The sequence below is a fragment of the Pseudophryne corroboree genome (assembly GCF_028390025.1).
Source record: "Pseudophryne corroboree isolate aPseCor3 chromosome 3 unlocalized genomic scaffold, aPseCor3.hap2 SUPER_3_unloc_22, whole genome shotgun sequence".
NCBI classification, from domain to species: Eukaryota; Metazoa; Chordata; class Amphibia; order Anura; family Myobatrachidae; genus Pseudophryne; species Pseudophryne corroboree.
The window spans coordinates 572,671-597,178 of NW_026967511.1; the positions used below are offsets into that span (position 1 = coordinate 572,671).

Consider the following 24,508-nt stretch of genomic DNA (forward strand, 5'->3'; position numbering starts at 1 on the left):
AATCTGCAGTTTCTTGTCTGGAGACTCCCAAGCCTTTTCAAATAACTCGTTCAGCTCGACAGAAGGGGGAAAGGTTACGTCAGGCTTCTTTCCCTTATACATATGTAACCTCGTGTCTGGGACAGGGGGTTCCTCCGTGATATGCAAAACATCCTTCACGGCAATAATCATATAATGAATACTTTTAGCCAACTTTGGCTGTAACTATGCATCATCGTAGTCGACACTAGAATCAGAATCTGTGTCGGTATCTATGTCAACTAGTTGTGACAGTGGGCGCTTCTGAGACCCTGAAGATCCTTGTGACATAGGGGTAGGCTGGGGTTGATACCCTGCATGCACCTTTGCCTCAGTTTTATCCAACCTTTTATGTAATAAATTTACATTAGTGCTTAAAACATTCCACATATCCGCCCAGTCAGGTGTCGGCGTTGCCGACGGAGACACCACACTCATTTGCTCCACCTCCTTCCTAGGAGAGCCTTCCACCTCAGACATGCCGACACACGCGTACCGACACACCACACACACAGGGAATCCTCTTATCTGAAGACAGTTCCCCCACAAGGCCCTTAGGAGAGACAGAGAGAGAGTATGCCAGCACACACCCAGCGCTATAAAAACCCAGGAAAAAAACACCTAATAAAATGTTTACCCTGATAACGCTGCATACATATAAGAAAAACGCCAATTATGTGCCCCCCTCCCTCCTTTAAACCTTCTGATCCGTGGATAAGCAGGGGAGAGTCCAGGGAGCGTCCTCTCAGCGCTGTGCTGTGGAGAATATGGCGCTGGTGAGTGTTGAGGGAGAAGCCCCGCCCCCTTGGCTGCGAGCTTCTGTCCCGCCCGAAATTTTAAACAAACTTGCGGGTGCTCTTCTTAGATACAGTGCCCATCTGTATATAAGTTATTTTTGCCAGATAAGGTCCCTATTGCTGCCCAGGGCGCCCCCCCCCCCCCCCCCTGCGCCCTGCACCCTTACAGTGACCGCTCAGTGTGAGGTGTATGGGAGCAATGGTGCACAGCTGCAGTGCTGTGCGTTACCTCAGTGAAGAAACAAAGTCTTCTGCCGCCTGTGATGTCTTCTTACTTCTCATACTCACCCCAGGCTTCAATCTTCCGGCTCTGTGAGGAGGATGTCGGCGGCGCGGCTCCGGGACGGACGGCGAGGGTGAAACAAACGTACCGATCCCTCTGGAGCTAATGGTGTCCAGTAGCCTAAGAAACAGAGGCTACTAAAAAGTAGGTATGTTTCTCTCTCCTCAGTCCCTCGCTGCAGGGAGTCTGTTGCCAGCAGGCTCCCTGAACATAAAAAAAATAAGAATTTACTTACCGATAATTCTATTTCTCGTAGTCCGTAGTGGATGCTGGGGACTCAGTCAGGACCATGGGGATTAGCGGCTCCGCAGGAGACAGGGCACAAAAGTAAAAGCTTTAGGACTAGGTGGTGTGCACTGGCTCCTCCCCCTATGACCCTCCTCCAAGCCTCAGTTAGGATACTGTGCCCGGACGAGCGTACACAATAAGGAAGGATTTTGAATCCCGGGTAAGACTCATACCAGCCACACCAATCACACTGTACAACCTGTGATCTGAACCCAGTTAACAGCATGATAACAGAGGAGCCTCTGAAAAGATGACTCACAACAATAATAACCCGATTTTTGTAACAATAACTATGTACAAGTATTGCAGACAATCCGCACCTGGGATGGGCGCCCAGCATCCACTACGGACTACGAGAAATAGAATTATCGGTAAGTAAATTCTTATTTTCTCTGACGTCCTAAGTGGATGCTGGGGACTCCGTCAGGACCATGGGGATTATACCAAAGCTCCCAAACAGGCGGGAGAGTGCGGATGACTCTGCATCACCGAATGAGAGAACTCCAGGTCCTCCTCAGCCAGGGTATCAAATTTGTAGAATTTTGCAAACGTGTTTGCCCCTGACCAAGTAGCAGCTCGGCAAAGTTGTAAAGCCGAGACCCCTCGGGCAGCCGCCCAAGATGAGCCCACCTTCCTTGTGGAATGGGCATTTACAGATTTTGGCTGTGGCAGGCCTGCCACAGAATGTGCAAGCTGAATTGTACTACAAATCCAACGAGCAATCGTCTGCTTAGAAGCAGGAGCACCCAGCTTGTTGGGTGCATACAGGATAAACAGCGAGTCAGTTTTCCTGACTCCAGCCGTCCTGGAAACATATATTTTCAGGGCCCTGACAACGTCTAGCAACTTGGAGTCCTCCAAGTCCCTAGTAGCCGCAGGCACCACAATAGGTTGGTTCAGGTGAAACGCTGACACCACCTTAGGAAGAAACTGGGGACAAGTCCGCAGTTCTGCCCTGTCCGAATGGAAAATCAGATATGGGCTTTTGTGAGACAAAGCCGCCAATTCTGACACTCGCCTGGCCGAGGCCAGGGCCAACAGCATGGTCACTTTCCATGTGAGATATTTTAAATCCACAGATTTGAGCGGTTCAAACCAATGTGATTTGAGGAATCCCAGAACTACGTTGAGATCCCACGGTGCCACTGGAGGCACAAAAGGGGGTTGTATATGCAGTACTCCCTTGACAAACGTCTGGACTTCAGGAACTGAAGCCAATTCTTTCTGGAAGAAAATCGACAGGGCCGAAATTTGAACCTTAATGGACCCCAATTTGAGGCCCATAGACACTCCTGTTTGCAGGAAATGCAGGAATCGACCGAGTTGAAATTCCTCCGTGGGGGCCCTCCTGGCCTCACACCACGCAACATATTTTCGCCAAATGCGGTGATAATGTTGTGCGGTCACCTCCTTCCTGGCTTTGACCAGGGTAGGGATGACCTCTTCCGGAATGCCTTTTTCCTTTAGGATCCGACGTTCAACCGCCATGCCGTCAAACGCAGCCGCGGTAAGTCTTGGAACAGACAGGGTCCTTGCTGAAGCAAGTCCCTTCTTAGCGGCAGAGGCCATGGGTCCTCTGTGAGCATCTCTTGAAGTTCCGGGTACCAAGTCCTTCTTGGCCAATCCGGAGCCATGAGTATAGTTCTTACTCCTCTCCGTCTTATAATTCTCAGTACCTTGGGTATGAGAGGCAGAGGAGGGAACACATACACTGACTGGTACACCCACGGTGTTACCAGAGCGTCCACAGCTATTGCCTGAGGGTCCCTTGACCTGGCGCAATACCTGTCCAGTTTTTTGTTGAGGTGGGACGCCATCATGTCCACCTTTGGTTTTTCCCAACGGTTCACAATCATGTGGAAGACTTCCGTATGAAGTCCCCACTCTCCCGGGTGGAGGTCGTGCCTGCTGAGGAAGTCTGCTTCCCAGTTGTCCACTCCCGGAATGAACACTGCTGACAGTGCTATCACATGATTTTCCGCCCAGCGAAGAATCCTTGCAGCTTCTGCCATTGCCTCCTGCTTCTTGTGCCGCCCTGTCTGTTTACGTGGGCGACTGCCGTGATGTTGTCCGACTGGATCAGCACCGGTTGACCTTGAAGCAGAGGTCTTGCTAGGCTTAGAGCATTGTAAATTGCCCTTAGCTCCAGTATATTTATGTGAAGTGAAGTCTCCAGACTTGACCACACTCCCTGGAAATTTCTTCCCTGTGTGACTGCTCCCCAGCCCCTCAGGCTGGCATCCGTGGTCACCAGGACCCAGTACTGAATGCCGAATCTGCGGCCCTCTAATAGATGAGCACTCTGCAGCCACCACAGAAGAGACACCCTTGTCCTTGGAGACAGGGTTATCCGCTGATGCATCTGAAGATGCGATCCGGACCATTTGTCCAGCAGATCCCACTGAAAAGTTCTTGCGTGAAATCTGCCGAATGGAATCGCTTCGTAGGAAGCCACCATTTTTCCCAGGACCCTTGTGCAATGATGCACTGACACTTTTCCTGGTTTTAGGAGGTTCCTGACTAGCTCGGATAACTCCCTGGCTTTCTCCTCCGGGAGAAACACCTTTTTCTGGACTGTGTCCAGAATCATCCCTAGGAACAGCAGACGTGTCGTCGGGATCAGCTGCGATTTTGGAATATTTAGAATCCAGCCGTGCTGTTGTAGCAGTACCCGAGATAGTGCTACTCCGACCTCCAACTGTTCCCTGGACTTTGCCCTTATCAGGAGATCGTCCAAGTAAGGGATAATTAAGACGCCTTTTCTTCGAAGAAGAATCATCATTTCGGCCATTACCTTGGTAAAGACCCGGGGTGCCGTGGACAATCCAAACGGCAGCGTCTGAAACTGATAGTGACAGTTCTGTACCAGGAACCTGAGGTACCCTTGGTGAGAAGGGCAAATTGGGACATGGAGGTAAGCATCCTTGATGTCCAGGGACACCATATAGTCCCCCTCTTCCAGGTTCGCTATCACTGCTCTGAGTGACTCCATCTTGAATTTGAACCTTTGTATGTAAGTGTTCAAAGATTTCAGATTTAGAATAGGTCTCACCGAGCCGTCTGGCTTCGGTACCACAAATAGTGTGGAATAATACCCCTTCCCTTGTTGAAGGAGGGGTACTTTGATTATCACCTGCTGGGAATACAGCTTGTGAATTGCTTCCAATACTGCCTCCCTGTCGGAGGGAGACGTTGGTAAAGCAGACTTCAGGAACCTGCGAGGGGGAGACGTCTCGAATTCCAATCTGTACCCCTGGGAAACTACCTGTAGGATCCAGGGGTCCACTTGCGAGTGAGCCCACTGCGCGCTGAAACTCTTGAGACGACCCCCCACCGCACCTGAGTCCGCTTGTAAGGCCCCAGCGTCATGCTGAGGACGTGGAGGGCTTCTGTTCCTGGGAAGGGGCTGCCTGCTGCAGTCTTTTTCCCTTTCCTCTACCCCAGGGCAGATATGACTGTCCTTTTGCCCGCTTGCCCTTATGGGGACGAAAGGACTGAGGCTGAAAAGACGGTGTCTTTTTCTGCTGAGAGGTGACTTGGGGTAAAAAGGTGGATTTTCCAGCTGTTGCCGTGGCCACCAGGTCCGATAGACCGACCCCAAATAACTCCTCCCCTTTATACGGCAATACTTCCATGTGCCGTTTGGAATCCGCATCACCTGACTACTGTCGTGTCCATAAACATCTTCTAGCAGAAATGGACATCGCACTTACTCTTGATGCCAGAGTGCAAATATCCCTCTGTGCATCTCGCATATATAGAAATGCATCCTTTAAATGCTCTATAGTCAATAAAATACTGTCCCTGTCAAGGGTATCAATATTTTCAGTCAGGGACTCCGACCAAGCCACCCCAGCGCTGCACATCCAGGCTGAGGCGATTGCTGGTCGCAGTATAACACCAGTATGTGTGTATATACTTTTTAGGATATTTTCCAGCTTCCTATCAGCTGGCTCCTTGAGGGCGGCCGTATCTGGAGACGGTAACGCCACTTGTTTTGATAAGCGTATGAGCGCCTTATCCACCCTGGGGGGTGTTTCCCAACGCGCCCTAACTTCTGGCGGGAAAGGGTATAATGCCAATAATTTCTTAGATATTAGCAATTTTTTATCGGGGGAAACCCACGCATCATCACACACTTCATTTAATTCATCTGATTCAGGAAAAACTACGGGTAGTTTTTTCACACCCCACATAATACCCTTTTTTGTGGTACTTGTAGTATCAGAAATATGCAACTACTGGAAAATACGTTTGTTTCTTCACCGTCGACACTGGAGTCGGTGTCCGTGTCGACCGACTGAGGTAATGGGCGCTTTAGAGCCCCTGACGGTGTTTGAGACGCCTGGACAGGCACTAACTGATTTGCCGGCTGTCTCATGTCGTCAACAGTTTTTTGTAAAGTGCTGACACTATCATGTAATTCCTTAAATAAGACCATCCAGTCAGGTGTCGACTCCCTAGGGGGTGACATCACTAATACAGGCAATTGCTCCGCCTCCACACCATTTTCCTCCTCATACATGTCGACACACGAGTACCGACACACAGCACACACACAGGGAATGCTCTGATAGAGGACAGGACCCCACTAGCCCTTTGGGGAGACAGAGGGAGAGTTTGCCAGCACACACCCAGCGCTATATATGTATAGGGACAACCTTATAATAAGTGTTTCTCCCTTTATAGCTGCTATTGTAGTTTATCTAGCCAAATTAGTGCCCCCCCCTCTCTTTTTTACCCTGTTTCTGTAGTGCAGGACTGCAGGGAAGAGTTAGGGAGACGTCCTTCCAGCGGAGCTGTGAGGGAAAATGGCGCTTGTGTGCTGAGGAGATAGGCTCCGCCCCCTTCACGGCTGCCTTTCTCCCGCTTTTTATGAGGAAAAATGGCAGGGGTTAAATACATCCATATAGCCCAGGAGCTATATGTGATGTATTTTTAGCCACAGATAGTGTTTACATTGCGTCTCAGGGCGCCCCCCCCAGCGCCCTGCACCCTCAGTGACCGGAGTGTGAAGTGTGCTGAGAGCAATGGCGCACAGCTGCAGTGCTGTGCGCTACCTTTATTGAAGACAGGATGTCTTCTGCCGCTGATTTCTGGACCTCTTCACTCTTCTGGCTCTGTAAGGGGGCCGGCGGCGCGGCTCCGGGACCCATCCATGGCTGGGCCTGTGATCGTCCCTCTGGAGCTAATGTCCAGTAGCCAAGAAGCCCAATCCACTCTGCACGCAGGTGAGTTCGCTTCTTCTCCCCTTAGTCCCTCGCTGCAGTGAGCCTGTTGCCAGCAGGACTCACTGAAAATAAAAAACCTAAGTCTAACTTTTACTCTAAGCAGCTCAGGAGAGCCACCTAGATTGCACCCTTCTCGGCCGGGCACAAAACCCTAACTGAGGCATGGAGGAGGGTCATAGGGGGAGGAGCAAGTGCACACCACCAAGTCCTAAAGCTTTTACTTTTGTGCCCTGTCTCCTGCGGAGCCGCTAATCCCCATGGTCCTGACGGAGTCCCCAGCATCCACTTAGGACGTCAGAGAAAACCTATCTAAAATACTTTTCTCACAAACTCAGGAGAGCTCCTGTAATTGCACCCATCTCCTCTGGGCACAGTAATAAACTGAGGTCTGGAGGAGGGGCTTAGAGGGAGGAGCCAGTGCACACCCATAGTCTAAAGTCTTTTCTTAGTGCCCATGTCTCCTGCAGAGCCCGTCTATCCCCATGGTCCTTACGGAGTCCCCAGCATCCTCTAGGACTTTAGTGAAATAAAAGCTATAAAGCAATAATAAGCTGCAAACAAAAGCTTTTATTATGAAATCATACAGGGGAGTATCTGCACCATATAGATGTAACATACAACAAACCACTGCAGATGGAACCCGGGTGACTCTAATGCAAATGGTAATGTATATATGGATAGGATCTTGTATCCATCAACACTCATCATCAAGATGATCAGATAAGAATGGGAAATTAGAAGTGGAAACACGTTCCTATGGCCGCCATATTGTCATGCTGCAATATAGATAGTACAGACTGGCATTACACATCACACAAAGCACAAGATACAAAATAAACAACTGACCAAAGGACTAAGCATGTGGGATATATGTAAGAACTAGAGGTGCATTAATGAAATGAGTAACAGGCCAGTCATCAGCCTGTTTGTGAAAGTCTCCATCGAGTGGAGGTCTCTTGGACTGTGTGAGGCAGCAAGTTCTATGGTCAGGGCTACAAAGCTAAAAGTTTGACCCCCAACTGCATTATGGGAGTTTCCTGGTACTGCTGGTAACAGTCCTTTATCTGCAGAAATAAACAAGCGAGGCAGTAAGGAGGCAGAAGCTGCTTCTGGTACCTTGGACCATTTCATGTTGGGCTGGGAAAGTCAATAAGCCAATTATGAAATAGATTTCCCATCTTACAGGCAGTCAGTGGAGGGAGTAGAGAATGGGTGAACAGCCTGGCTGCTGCATTCTGTACAAGCCACAAGTGGTGCAATTCTTTTGCTGGGAGACCCAGGTAGAGGACATTGCAGTAGTCTATGTGTGATGATACAAGTGCATGTATGACTGTAGGCAGATCTTCTGAGGGAATCAAGTGCTGGAGTCTGGCTATGTTCCTCAGATGAAAGAACGAGGATTTGAATGTGGCGGATACCTGATGTCTGTGTCAGCCACAATCCAGGACAACACAAAGATTCCACACATGATCAGCATTTTGTAACTCTGAAGACCAAAGCTTAAGTCCAGATGGTTGGCAAAGCTGTAGTCTTGTCCTTTGTTGGTGAGCTTCTATTATGTTTCACTAAGACTGAGTCACAGCCAACTAGCATCATCCACCCCTGGAGCTTAGCTAGACAACCATTTAGGGTGGGATGTAGTTAATATCCTGGCGTTCTGGATCCCGACGCTGAAATCCCAACAGCCGGGAATGTCGACAGCACTCGCCTGTTATTCTCACTTGTAAGTGTCCACAACAGCCATAGAGTGGGCATAAAACCTGTGGTGAGCGCAGCAAGGGACTGCGCCGGCAGCGTGGCCAGCTCAGGGAGCCCGCAAGGGAACTCTTTGCGCTTGCCCCTCTGCCAGTAGGAATGCCGCTGTTGGTATATGTACAGCCGGCATTCCGTCCACTGGGATATCATTACCATCCCATTTAGGATTAGTGTTGGGTTCTCAGTAGATGGAGCAAAAGACAAGTCATATGCATAGCAGTGGAAGGCCAGTGGTAGCATGTAGATTGCAAAAAGTATAGGAGATAGGACAGCACCTTGAGGAACAATGCATGACAATGATGATTATACTCCAGAAGATTAAAATGGTTCCTCACTTGAGTAATGTCTAATCTGTTCAACAAGAGCGGATTTATTTCTCACACTCTGGGGATGGAAATTACTTTGCACCTGTGTGAGTTCTCTGATGTGTAACAAGATGTGCTTTACGTAAAAAACATTTCCCACACTCAGAACATGGAAATGGCCTCTCACCTGTGTGACTTCTCTGATGTCTAACAAGATGTGCTTTACTTAAAAAACACTTCCCACACTCAGAACAAGGAAATGGCTTCTCACCTGTGTGACTTCTCTGATGTGTAACAAGATTTGATTTACTTACAAAACATTTCCCGCACTCACAACAGCAAAATGGCTTCTCACCTGTGTGAGTTCTCTGATGTGTAACTAGATGTCCTTTATTTAAAAAACATTTCCCACACTCAGAACAGGAAAATAGCTTCTCACCTGTGTGACTTCTCTGATGTCTAACAAGATCTGATTTCTGAAAAAAACATTTCCCACACTCGGAGCATGGGAATGGCTTTTCACCTGTGTGACTTCTCTGATGTGTAACAAGATTTGATTTACTTAAGAAACATTTCCCACACTCAGAACAGGAAAATAGTTTTTCACCTGTGTGATTTCTCTGATGTCTAACAAGATCTGATTTCTGTAAAAAACATTTCCCACACTCCGAGCATGAAAACGACTTTTCACCTGTGTGACTTCTCTGATGTCTAACAAGACAGACTTTACTTAAAAAACATTTTCCACACTCAGAACAGGAAAATGGCTTCTCACCTGTGTGTGTTCTCTGATGTCTAATCATATTTGATCTCTGTGTGAAACATTTCCCACACTCAGAACAGGAAAATGGCCTCTCACCTGTATGACTTCTCTGATGTGCAACAAGATCTGATTTCTGTGCAAAACTTTTCCCACACTCAGAACATGGAAATAGCCCCTCACCTGTGTGACTTCTCTGATGAATAACAAGAGCTGATTTCTGGGTATAACATTTCCTACACTCAGAACATGAAAATGGTGATGCACCTGTGTGACCCCTCTCATGTGCATCAAGAGTTGATTTATACGCAAACCATTCCCCACACTCAGAACAGGAATATGGTTTCTCACCTGTGTGACTTCTCTCATGTACAACAAGTTTTGATTTCTCTGTAAAACATTTCACACACTCAGAACATGAAAATGGCTTCTCACCTACGTGACTTCTCTGATGTCTAAAAAGATATGATTTCCGTGTAAAACATTTCCCACGTTCAGAACATGGATATGGCCTCTCACCTGTGTGACTTCTCTGATGTATAACAAGATACGACTTGTATGTAAAACATCTCCCACACTCAGAACATGAATATGGTTTCTCAACTGTGTGACATCTCTGATGTGTAAAAAGATTTGATTTCCGTGTAAAACATTTCCCACACTCAGAACATGGAAATGGCCTCTCGTCTGCCGTAGCTGGCTGATGGGTAATACGCTTTGTGTTCTGTGTAAAACATGTGGCATCTATAGAACAGGGAAACTCTGTATCTACTGTCGGAGCTGGAACAGATGCACCAATATCAGAGTGATCAGGAGAACATTCCCCAGGATCAGAGGGATCAACGGATAGAGCTGGATGTATAACTGGGGTAATGGGATTATCTCCTGGAGAATCCTGTCTACTGTCATTATCTTTTATGTCACAGTCCGGGGATAACATTAGATGTCCTTCTGAGATATTCCTGCTTGTGTGTCCATCTGCTGGAAATAAAATACATTATGGAAATACAAATTGGCAAATAACTATAAAATGAGTAGAAAAGATCCAGGATGGTATAGGGTACAATTTATAAATCTAGAACGGACATTGTAATCCTTACTATAGTTCTGGCTTTGTTTTTATGTTTAAAAAAAAAAACTAAAATGCTTGGACTGGAGTTTGATCAACGCTGAACGCTCATGTGGGTTTACTAAAGGTGACACGGACGCTCATGTGGGATTACTGGAGGTGACCTGAACGCTCATGTGGGATTACTAGAGGTGACCTGGACACTCATGTGGGATTACTAGAGGTGACGTGGACGCTCGTGTGGGATTACTAGAGGTGACCTGGGCTCTCATGTGGGATTACTAGAGGTGACACGGACGCTCATGTGGGATTACTAGAGGTGACACGGACGCTCATGTGGGATTACTAGAGGTGACACGGACGCTCATGTGGGATTACTAGAGGTGACATGGATGTTCATGTGGGATTACTAGAGGTGACATGGACGTTCATGTGGGAGGTGACCTGGGCTCTCATGTGGGATTACTAGAGGTGACACGGACGCTCATGTGGGATTACTAGAGGTGACACGGACGCTCATGTGGGATTACTAGAGGTGACACGGACGCTCATGTGGGATTACTAGAGGTGACATGGATGTTCATGTGGGATTACTAGAGGTGACATGGACGTTCATGTGGGATTACTGGAGGTGACATGGATGCGCATGCAAGATTACTATAGGTGACACGGACGCTCATGTGGGATTACTAGAGGTGAAATGGACACTCATGTGGGATTACTAGAAGTGACCTGGACGCTCATGTGGGATTACTAGAGGTGACCTGGACGCTCATGTGGGATTACTAGAGGTGACCTGGACGCTCATGTGGGATTACTAAAGGTGTCACGGACACTCATGTGGGATTACTAGAGGTGACACAGACGCTCATGTGGGATTACTAGAGGTGACACGGATGCTCATGTGGGATTAATAGAGGTGACATGGACGCTCATGTGGGATTACTAGAGGTGACATGGATGCGCATGCAAGATTACTATAGGTGAAACGGACGCTCATGTGGGATTACTGGAGGTGACCTGAACGCTCATGTGGGATTACTAGAGGTGACCTGGACACTCATGTGGGATTACTAGAGGTGACGTGGACGCTCATGTGGGATTACTAGAGGTGACCTGGGCTCTCATGTGGGATTACTAGAGGTGACACGGACGCTCATGTGGGATTACTAGAGGTGGCACGGACGCTCATGTGGGATTGCTAGAGGTGACACGGACGCTCATGTGGGATTACTAGAGGTGACACGGACGCTCATGTGGGATTACTAGAGGTGACACGGATGTTCATGTGGGATTACTAGAGGTGACATGGACGCTCATGTGGGATTACTAGAGGTGACATGGATGCGCATGCAAGATCACTATAGGTGACACGGACGCTCATGTGGGATTACTAGAGGTGAAATGGACACTCATGTGGGATTACTAGAAGTGACCTGGATGCTCATGTGGGATTACTAGAGGTGACCTGGACGCTCATGTGGGATTACTAGAGGTGACCTGGACGCTCATGTGGGATTACTAAAGGTGTCACGGACACTCATGTGGGATTACTAGAGGTGACACAGACGCTCATGTGGGATTACTAGAGGTGACACGGATGCTCATGTGGGATTAATAGAGGTGACATGGACGGTCATGTGGGATTACTAGAGGTGACATGGATGCGCATGCAAGATTACTATAGGTGAAACGGACGCTCATGTGGGATTACTGGAGGTGACCTGGACGCTCATGTGGGATTACTAGAGGTGACCTGGACGCTCATGTGGGATTACTAGAGGTGACCTGGACACTCATGTGGGATTACTAGAGGTGACGTGGATGCTCATGTGGGATTACTAGAGGTGACCTGGGCTCTCATGTGGGATTACTGGAGGTGACCTGGACGCTCATGTGGGATTACTAGAGGTGACCTGGACACTCATGTGGGATTACTAGAGGTGACATGGACGCTCATGTGGGATTACTAGAGGTGACATGGATGCGCATGCAAGATTACTATAGGTGACACGGACGCTCATGTGGGATTACTAGAGGTGAAATGGACACTCATGTGGGATTACTAGAGGTGACACGGACGCTCATGTGGGATTACTAGAGGTGACACGGATGCTCATGTGGGATTACTAGAGGTGACATGGACGCCCATGTGGGATTACTAGAGGTGACATGGATGCGCATGCAAGATTACTATAGGTGACACGGACGCTCATGTGGGATTACTAGAGGTGAAATGGACACTCATGTGGGATTACTAGAGGTGACACGGGCGCTCATGTAGGATTACTAGAGGTGACATGGGCGCTCATGTGGGATTACTAGAGGTGACACAGACGCTCATGTGGGATTACTAGAGGTGACATGGATGCGCATGCAAGATTACTATAGGTGACACGGACGCTCATGTGGGATTACTAGAGGTGAAATGGACCCTCATGTGGGATTACTAGAGGTGACATGGACGCTCATGTGGGATTACTAGAGGTGACATGGACGCTCATGTGGGATTACTAGAGGTGACATGGACGCTCATGTGTGATTACTAAAGGTGACATAGACGCTCATGTGGGATTACTAGAGGTGACATAGACGCTCATGTGGGATTACTAGAGGTGACATGGACGCTCATGTGGGATTACTAGAGGTGACATGGACACTCATGTGGGATTACTAGAGGTGACGTGGACACTCATGTGGGATTAATAGAGGTGACACGGACGCTCATGTGGGATTACTAGAGGTGACACGGATGCTCATGTGGGATTACTAGAGGTGACATGGACGCTCATGTGGGATTACTAGAGGTGACATGGATGCGCATGCAAGATTACTATAGGTGACACGGACGCTCATGTGGGATTACTAGAGGTGACATGGGCGCTCATGTGGGATTACTAGAGGTGACACGGACGCTCATGTGGGATTACTAGAGGTGAAATGGACCCTCATGTGGGATTACTAGAGGTGACATGGACGCTCATGTGGGATTACTAGAAGTGACCTGGACACTCATGTGGGATTACTAGAGGTGACCTGGACGCTCATGTGGGATTACTAGAGGTGACCTGGACGCTCATGTGGGATTACTAGAGGTGACCTGGACGCTCATGTGGGATTACTAGAGGTGACATGGACGCTCATGTGGGATTACTAGAGGTGACACGGACGCTCATGTGGGATTGCTAGAGGTGACACGGACGCTCATGTGGGATTACTAGAGGTGACACGGACGCTCATGTGGGATTACTAGAGGTGACACGGATGTTCATGTGGGATTACTAGAGGTGACATGGACGCTCATGTGGGATTACTAGAGGTGACATGGATGCGCATGCAAGATCACTATAGGTGACACGGACGCTTATGTGGGATTACTAGAGGTGAAATGGACACTCATGTGGGATTACTAGAAGTGACCTGGATGCTCATGTGGGATTACTAGAGGTGACCTGGACGCTCATGTGGGATTACTAGAGGTGACCTGGACGCTCATGTGGGATTACTAAAGGTGTCACGGACACTCATGTGGGATTACTAGAGGTGACACAGACGCTCATGTGGGATTACTAGAGGTGACACGGATGCTCATGTGGGATTAATAGAGGTGACATGGACGGTCATGTGGGATTACTAGAGGTGACATGGATGCGCATGCAAGATTACTATAGGTGAAACGGACGCTCATGTGGGATTACTGGAGGTGACCTGGACGCTCATGTGGGATTACTAGAGGTGACCTGGACGCTCATGTGGGATTACTAGAGGTGACCTGGACACTCATGTGGGATTACTAGAGGTGACGTGGATGCTCATGTGGGATTACTAGAGGTGACCTGGGCTCTCATGTGGGATTACTGGAGGTGACCTGGACGCTCATGTGGGATTACTAGAGGTGACCTGGACACTCATGTGGGATTACTAGAGGTGACATGGACGCTCATGTGGGATTACTAGAGGTGACATGGATGCGCATGCAAGATTACTATAGGTGACACGGACGCTCATGTGGGATTACTAGAGGTGAAATGGACACTCATGTGGGATTACTAGAGGTGACACGGACGCTCATGTGGGATTACTAGAGGTGACACGGATGCTCATGTGGGATTACTAGAGGTGACATGGACGCCCATGTGGGATTACTAGAGGTGACATGGATGCGCATGCAAGATTACTATAGGTGACACGGACGCTCATGTGGGATTACTAGAGGTGAAATGGACACTCATGTGGGATTACTAGAGGTGACACGGGCGCTCATGTAGGATTACTAGAGGTGACATGGGCGCTCATGTGGGATTACTAGAGGTGACACAGACGCTCATGTGGGATTACTAGAGGTGACATGGATGCGCATGCAAGATTACTATAGGTGACACGGACGCTCATGTGGGATTACTAGAGGTGAAATGGACCCTCATGTGGGATTACTAGAGGTGACATGGACGCTCATGTGGGATTACTAGAGGTGACATGGACGCTCATGTGGGATTACTAGAGGTGACATGGACGCTCATGTGTGATTACTAAAGGTGACATAGACGCTCATGTGGGATTACTAGAGGTGACATAGACGCTCATGTGGGATTACTAGAGGTGACATGGACGCTCATGTGGGATTACTAGAGGTGACATGGACACTCATGTGGGATTACTAGAGGTGACGTGGACACTCATGTGGGATTACTAGAGGTGACACGGACGCTCATGTGGGATTACTAGAGGTGACCTGGACGCTCATGTGGGATTACTAGAGGTGACACAGACACTCATGTGGGATTACTAGAGGTGACCTGGACGCTCATGTGGGATTACTAGAGGTGACACAGACACTCATGTGGGATTACTAGAGGTGACACGGATGCTCATGTGGGATTACTAGAGGTGACATGGACGCTCATGTGGGATTACTAGAGGTGACATGGACGCTCATGTGTGATTACTAAAGGTGACATGTACGCTCATGTGGGATTACTAGAGGTGACATAGACGCTCATGTGAGATTAGTGGAGGTGACATGGGCTTTGCAATATTAAAACACCAAAGAAGAGAAAGTGCTGTCCTGTGTGCGCACTAATAATCTATAACCTTTATTAAGTACAGTAAAGTATGTAAGATAAATCAGTGATATATTAAACGGAAAGGTAAGTGTATAGCAAGGTGAATAAAGTAATTTAAAAAAAGTGTGTTTATTTGTTGTTAATCAATGGCATGTATATTATATTGGTGTAAATTGATTCAGTGCTTGTAATCCAGTTCAGTAACAATATATTACACCCAATACATCTTATTATTCATACCAGGATGGGCTATATTACACGTTAAATTCTATTGTGGCAGATTTTCCTCCAGCGGTAATCGCAATGTAACGTCATATGTATAAACACTTTATGGGGGAATTCAGTTGTCACAAAAACTCCCTATTCAATTATCCGCAAAAAGTTATTAGTGATAATTCCTCAAAGGTTTTACTGCAAATGTCTGCGTACTGTGCAACTGTGTGGTGTTAGAGGGATCTCATTTGAAAGGGCTTTTAGATTGTTTCCTACTGTATTGTCTTACTGACCTATAGTTTCTTATTGTATTGTCTTACTGACCTATAGTTTCCTACTGTAGTCTTACTGACCTAGTTTCTTACTGTATTGTCTTACTGACCTATAGTTTCTTACTGTACTGTTTTACTGAGTCAGTGTCTTACTGACCTATAGTTTCTTACTGCATTGTCTTACTGACCTATAGTTTCCTACTGTATTGTCTTACTGACCTATAGTTTCTTACTGTATTGTCTTACTGACCTATAGTTTCCTACTGTATTGTCTTACTGACCTATAGTTTCCTACTGTATTGTCTTACTGACCTATAGTTTCTTACTGTATTGTTTTACTGACCTATAGTTTCTTACTGTATGGTCTTACTGACCTATAGTTTCCTACTGTATGGTCTAACTGACCTATAGTTTCTTACTGTATGGTCTTACTGACCTATAGTTTCCTACTGTATTGTCTTACTGACCTATAGTTTCCTACTGTATTGTCTTACTGACCTATAGTTTCTTACTGTATTGTCTTACTGACCTATAGTTTCCTACTGTATTGTCTTACTGACCTATAGTTTCTTATTGTATTGTCTTACTGACCTATAGTTTCCTACTGTAGTCTTACTGACCTAGATTCTTACTGTATTGTCTTACTGACCTATAGTTTCTTACTGTACTGTTTTACTGACCCAGTGTCTTACTGACCTATAGTTTCTAACTGCATTGTCTTACTGACCTATAGTTTCCTACTGTATTGTCTTACTGACCTATAGTTTCTTACTGTATTGTCTTACTGACCTATAGTTTCTTACTGTACTGTTTTACTGACCTATAGTTTCCTACTGTATTGTCTTACTGACCTATAGTTTCCTACTGTACTGTTTTACTGACCCAGTGTCTTACTGACCTATAGTTTCTAACTGCATTGTCTTACTGACCTATAGTTTCCTACTGTATTGTCTTACTGACCTATAGTTTCTAACTGCATTGTCTTACTGACCTATAGTTTCCTACTGTATTGTCTTACTGACCTATAGTTTCTTACTGTATTGTCTTACTGACCTATAGTTTCTTACTGTACTGTTTTACTGACCCAGTGTCTTACTGACCTATAGTTTCTAACTGCATTGTCTTACTGACCTATAGTTTCCTACTGTATTGTCTTACTGACCTATAGTTTCTTACTGTATTGTCTTACTGACCTATAGTTTCCTACTGTATTGTCTTACTGACCTATAGTTTCTTACTGTATTGTCTTACTGACCTACAGTTTCCTACTGTACTGTCTTACTGACCTAGTTTCTTACTGTATTGTCTTACTGACCTATAGTTTCTTACTGTACTGTCTTACTGACCTATAGTTTCTTACTGTATTGTCTTACAGACCTATAGTTTCTTACTGTACTGTCTTACTGACCTATAGTTTCTAACTGCATTGTCTTACTGACCTATAGTTCTACTGTATTGTCTTACTGACCTATAGTTTCTTACTGCATTGTCTTACTGACCTATAGTTTCCTACTGTATTGTCTAACTGACCTATAGTTTCTTACTGTATTGTTTTACTGACCTATAGTTTCTTATTGTATTGTCTTACTGACCTATAGTTTCCTACTGTATTGTCTAACTGACCTATAGTTTCTTACTGTATGGTCTTACTGACCTATAGTTTCCTACTGTATTGTCTTACTGACCTATAGTTTCCTACTGTATTGTCTTACTGACCTATAGTTTCTTACTGTATTGTCTTACTGACCTATAGTTTCCTACTGTATTGTCTTACTGACCTATAGTTTCCTACTGTATTGTCTTACTGACCTATAGTTTCTTACTGACCTATAGTTTCTTACTGTATTGTCTTACTGACCTATAGTTTTCTACTGTATGGTCTTACTGACCTATAGTTTCTTAATGTATTGTCTTAATGACCTATAGTTTCTTACCGTATTGTCTTACTGACCTATAGTTTCTTACTGTATTGTCTTACTGACCTATAGTTTCTAACTGTATTGTCTTACTGACCTATAGTTTCTTACTGTATTGTCTAACTGACCTATAGTTTCTTACTGTATTGTCTTACTGACCTATAGTTTCTTACTGCATTCTTACTGACCTATAGTTTCTTACTGTATTGTCTTACTGACCTATAGTTTCCTACTGTATTGTCTTACTGACCTATAGTTTCCTACTGTATAGTCTTACTGACCTATAGTTTCCTACTGTATTGTCTTACTGACGTATAGTTTCCTACTGTATTGTCTTACTGACCTATAGTTTCCTACTGTATGGTCTTACTGACCTATAGTTTCTTACTGTACTGTCTTACAGACCCATAGTGTCTTACTGACCTATAGTTTCTTACTGTATTGTCTTACTGACCTATAGTTTCTTACTGTATTGTCTTACTGACCTATAGTTTCTTACTGTACTGTCTTACTGACCCATAGTGTCTTACTGACCTATAGTTTCTAACTGCATTGTCTTACTGACCTATAGTTCTACTGTATTGTCTTACTGACCTATAGTTTCTTACTGCATTGTCTTACTGACCTATAGTTTCCTACTGTATTGTCTAACTGACCTATAGTTTCTTACTGTATTGTTTTACTGACCTATAGTTTCTTATTGTATTGTCTTACTGACCTATAGTTTCCTACTGTATTGTCTAACTGACCTATAGTTTCTTACTGTATGGTCTTACTGACCTATAGTTTCCTACTGTATTGTCTTACTGACCTATAGTTTCCTACTGTATTGTCTTACTGACCTATAGTTTCTTACTGTATTGTCTTACTGACCTATAGTTTCCTACTGTATTGTCTTACTGACCTATAGTTTCCTACTGTATTGTCTTACTGACCTATAGTTTCTTACTGTATTGTCTTACTGACCTATAGTTTCTTACTGTACTGTCTTACTGACCCATAGTGTCTTACTGACCTATAGTTTCTAACTGCATTGTCTTACTGACCTATAGTTCTACTGTATTGTCTTACTGACCTATAGTTTCTTACTGCATTGTCTTACTGACCTATAGTTTCCTACTGTATTGTCTAACTGACCTATAGTTTCTTACTGTATTGTTTTACTGACCTATAGTTTCTTATTGTATTGTCTTACTGACCTATAGTTTCCTACTGTATTGTCTAACTGACCTATAGTTTCTTACTGTATGGTCTTACTGACCTATAGTTTCCTACTGTATTGTCTTACTGACCTATAGTTTCCTACTGTATTGTCTTACTGACCTATAGTTTCCTACTGTATTGTCTTACTGACCTATAGTTTCCTACTGTATTGTCTTACTGACCTATAGTTTCTTACTGACCTATAGTTTCTTACTGTATTGTCTTACTGACCTATAGTTTTCTACTGTATGGTCTTACTGACCTATAGTTTCTTAATGTATTGTCTTAATGACCTATAGTTTCTTACCGTATTGTCTTACTGACCTATAGTTTCTTACTGCATTCTTACTGACCTATAGTTTCTTACTGTATTGTCTTACTGACCTATAGTTTCCTACTGTATTGTCTTACTGACCTATAGTTTCCTACTGTATAGTCTTACTGACCTATAGTTTCCTACTGTATTGTCTTACTGACGTATAGTTTCCTACTGTATTGTCTTACTGACCTATAGTTTCCTACTGTATGGTCTTACTGACCTATAGTTTCCTACTGTATTGTCTTACTGACCTATAGTTTCTTACTGTACTGTCTTACAGACCCATAGTGTCTAACTGACCTATAGTTTCTTACTGTATTGTCTTACTGACCTATAGTTTCTTACTGTACTGTTTTACTGACCCAGTGTCTTACTGACCTATAGTTTCTTACTGCATTGTCTTACTGACCTATAGTTTCCTACTGTATTGTCTTACTGACCAATAGTTTCTTACTGTACTGTCTTACTGACCTACAGTTTCCTACTGTATTGTCATACTGACCTATAGTTTCTTACTGTATGGTCTTACTGACCTATAGTTTCTAACTGCATTGTCTTACTGACCTATAATTCTACTGTATTGTCTTACTGACCTATAGTTTCTAACTGCATTGTCTTACTGACCTATAGTTCTATTGTACTGTCTTACTGACCTAGTTTCTTACTGTATTGTCTTACTGACCTATAGAGTTCTACTGTACTGTCTTACTGACCCATAGTGTCTTACTGACCTATGGTTTCTAACTGCATTGTCTTACTGACCTATAGTTCTACTGTATTGTCTTACTGACCTATAGTTTCTTACTGCATTGTCTTACTGACCTATAGTTTCCTACTGTATGGTCTTACTGACCTATAGTTTCCTACTGTATTGTCTAACTGACCTATAGTTTCTTACTGTATGGTCTTACTGACCTATAGTTTCCTACTGTATTGTCTAACTGACCTATAGTTTCTTACTATATGGTCTTACTGACCTATAGTTTCCTACTGTATTGTCTTACTGACCTATAGTTTCTTACTGTATTGTCTTACTGACCTATAGTTTCCTACTGTATTGTCTTACTGACCTATAGTTTCTTACTGCATTGTGTTACTGACCTATAGTTTCATACTGTATTGTCTTACTGACCTATAGTTTTCTACTGTATGGTCTTACTGACCTATAGTTTCTTAATGTATTGTCTTAATGACCTATAGTTTCTTACCGTATTGTCTTACTGACCTATAGTTTCTTACTGTATTGTCTAACTGACCTATAGTTTCTTACTGTATTGTCTTACTGACCTATAGTTTCTTACTGTATTGTCTTACTGACCTATAGTTTCTTACTGCATTCTTACTGACCTATAGTTTCTTACTGTATTGTCTTACTGACCTATAGTTTCCTACTGTATTGTCTTACTGACCTATAGTTTCCTACTGTATAGTCTTACTGACCTATAATTTCCTACTGTATTGTCTTACTGACGTATAGTTTCCTACTGTATAGTCTTACTGACCTATAGTTTCCTACTGTATTGTCTTACTGACCTATAGTTTCCTACTGTATGGTCTTACTGACCTATAGTTTCTTACTGTACTGTCTTACTGACCCATAGTGTCTAACTGACCTATAGTTTCTTACTGTATTGTCTTACTGACCTATAGTTTCTTACTGTACTGTTTTACTGACCCAGTGTCTTACTGACCTATAGTTTCTTATTGTATTGTCTTACTGACCTATAGTTTCTTACTGTACTGTTTTACTGACCCAGTGTCTTACTGACCTATAGTTTCCTACTGTATTGTCTTACTGACCTATAGTTTCTTACTGTACTGTCTTACTGACCCATAGTGTCTTACTGACCTATAGTTTCTAACTGCATTGTCTTACTGACCTATAGTTCTACTGTATTGTCTTACTGACCTATAGTTTCTAACTGCATTGTCTTACTGACCTATAGAGTTCTACTGTACTGTCTTACTGACCCATAGTGTCTTACTGACCTATAGTTTCTAACTGCATTGTCTTACTGACCTATAGTTCTACAGTATTGTCTTACTGACCTATAGTTTCTTACTGCATTGTCTTACTGACCTATAGTTTCCTACTGTATGGTCTTACTGACCTATAGTTTCCTACTGTATTGTCTAACTGACCTATATTTTCTTAATGTATTGTCTTAATGACCTATAGTTTCTTACCGTATTGTCTTACTGACCTATAGTTTCTTACTGTATTGTCTAACTGACCTATAGTTTCTTACTGTATTGTCTAACTGACCTATAGTTTCTTACTGTATTGTCTTACTGACCTATAGTTTCTTACTGTATTGTCTTACTGACCTATAGTTTCTTACTGCATTCTTACTGACCTATAGTTTCTTACTGTATTGTCTTACTGACCTATAGTTTCCTACTGTATTGTCTTACTGACGTAGTTTCCTACTGTATAGTCTTACTGACCTATAGTTTCCTACTGTATTGTCTTACTGACCTATAGTTTCCTACTGTACGGTCTTACTGACCTATAGTTTCTTACTGTACTGTCTTACTGGCCCATAGTGTCTAACTGACCTATAGTTTCTTACTGTATTGTCTTACTGACCTATAGTTTCTTACTGTACTGTTTTACTGACCCAGTGTCTTACTGACCTATAGTTTCTTACTGTACTGTCTTACTGGCCCATAGTGTCTAACTGACCTATAGTTTCCTACTGTATGGTCTTACTGACCTATAGTTTCTTACTGTACTGTCTTACTGGCCCATAGTGTCTAACTGACCTATAGTTTCTTACTGTATTGTCTTACTGACCTATAGTTTCTTACTGTACTGTTTTAGTGACCCAGTGTCTTACTGACCTATAGTTTCCTACTGTATTGTCTTACTGACCTATACTTTCTTACTGTACTGTCTTACTGACCCATAGTGTCTTATTGACCTATAGTTTCTAACTGCATTGTCTTACTGACCTATAGTTCTACTGTATTGTCTTACTGACCTATAGTTTCTAACTGCATTGTCTTACTGACCTATAGAGTTCTACTGTACTGTCTTACTGACCCATAGTGTCTTACTGACCTATAGTTTCTAACTGCATTGTCTTACTGACCTATAGTTCTACTGTATTGTCTTACTGACCTATAGTTTCTTACTGCATTGTCTTACTGACCTATAGTTTCCTACTGTATGGTCTTACTGACCTATAGTTTCCTACTGTATTGTCTAACTGACCTATAGTTTCTTACTGTATTGTTTTACTGACCTATAGTTTCTTACTGTATGGTCTTACTGACCTATAGTTTCCTACTGTATTGTCTAACTGACCTATAGTTTCTTACTGTATGGTCTTACTGACCTATAGTTTCCTACTGTATTGTCTTACTGACCTATAGTTTCCTACTGTATTGTCTTACTGACCTATAGTTTCTTACTGTATTGTCTTACTGACCTATAGTTTCCTACTGTATTGTCTTACTGACCTGTAGTTTCTTACTGTATTGTCTAACTGACCTATAGTTTCTTACTGTATTGTTTTACTGACCTATAGTTTCTTACTGTATGGTCTTACTGACCTATAGTTTCCTACTGTATTGTCTAACTGACCTATAGTTTCCTACTGTACTGTCTTACTGACGTATAGTTTCCTACTGTATTGTCTTACTGACCTATAGTTTCCTACTGTATTGTCTTACTGACCTATAGTTTCTTACTGTATTTTCTTACTGACCTATAGTTTCTTACTGTGCTGTCTTACTGACCCATAGTGTCTTACTGACCTATAGTTTCCTACTGTATTGTCTAACTGACCTATAGTTTCTTACTGTATTGTCTTACTGACGTATAGTGGCTTACTGTATTGTCTTACTGACCTATAGTTTCCTTCTGCATTGTCTTACTGACCTAGTTTCCTACTGTATTGTCTAACTGACCTATAGTTTCCTACTGTATTGTCTTACTGACCTATAGTTTTCTACTGTATGGTCTTACTGACCTATAGTTTCTTAATGTATTGTCTTAATGACCTATAGTTTCTTATTGTATTGTCTTACTGACCTATAGTTTCTTACTGTATTGTCTTACTGACCTATAGTTTCTTACTGTATTGTCTTGCTGACCTATAGTTTCTTACTGACCTATAGTTTCTTACTGTATTGTCTTACTGACCTATAGTTTCCTACTGTATTGTCTTACTGACCTATAGTTTCCTACGGTATTGTCTTACTGACCTATAGTTTCTTACTGTATTGTCTTACTGACCTATAGTTTCTTACTGTATTGTCTTACTGACCTATAGTTTCTTACTGTATTGTCTTGCTGACCTATAGTTTCTTACTGACCTATAGTTTCTTACTGTATTGTCTTACTGACCTATAGTTTCCTACTGTATTGTCTTACTGACCTATAGTTTCCTACGGTATTGTCTTACTGACCTATAGTTTAAGTCTTTCAAATACTGACGTTATGGAGAATGAGAATAATTACACCGTCCCATTCACCAGAGAATTTTAGTATCACCTAATTTGTCTCCAGAAGCTATTGCCCCTAATAAATGGGATATTAGCCAAGTATTTTATTTGACTAAGCATTTGCTGCCCAGGGGCCTATAGCCAGGTCGTTTCCGTAGCCCAGGGGCCTATAGCCAGGTCGTTTTCGTAGCCCAGGAGCCTATAGTCAGGTCGTTTCCCTAGCCCAGGTGCCTATAGCCAGGTCGTTTCCCTAGCCAAGGGGCCTATAGCCAGGTCGTTTCAATAGCCCAGGGGCCTATAGCCAGGTCGTTTCTGCAGCCCAAGGGCCTATAGCCAGGTCGTTTCTGCAGCCCAAGGGCCTATAGCCAGGTCGTTTTAGTAGCCCAGGAGCCTATAGCCAGGTCGTATCCGTAGCCCAGGGGCCTATAGCCAGGTCATTTTCGTAGCCCAGGGGACTATAGCCAGGTCGTTTCCCTAGCCCTGGGGCCTATAGCCAGGTCGTTTCCGCAGCCCAGGGGCCTATAGCCAGGTCATTTCCGTAGCCCAGAGGCCTATAGCCAGGCC

At 44.0% G+C, this 24,508-nt stretch overlaps 1 protein-coding gene across 2 annotated transcripts in view; it reads right to left on the minus strand.

Moving 5' to 3' along the window:
* Nucleotides 1-7,164: 7,164 nt before the first annotated feature.
* LOC134983734 (oocyte zinc finger protein XlCOF6-like) overlaps nt 7,165-24,508 on the minus strand; it is a 59,562-nt gene continuing 42,218 nt past the window's right edge. The window contains exon 3 of one of the 2 annotated variants that reach the window (XM_063949381.1): nt 7,165-10,415. In XM_063949381.1, coding sequence (XP_063805451.1) covers nt 8,770-10,415 — 1,646 coding nt within the window. In that variant the 3' untranslated portion in view covers nt 7,165-8,769. Of the gene's footprint in view, nt 10,419-24,508 lie in introns of both variants that reach the window. The other variant, XM_063949380.1, reaches the window with a different exon arrangement.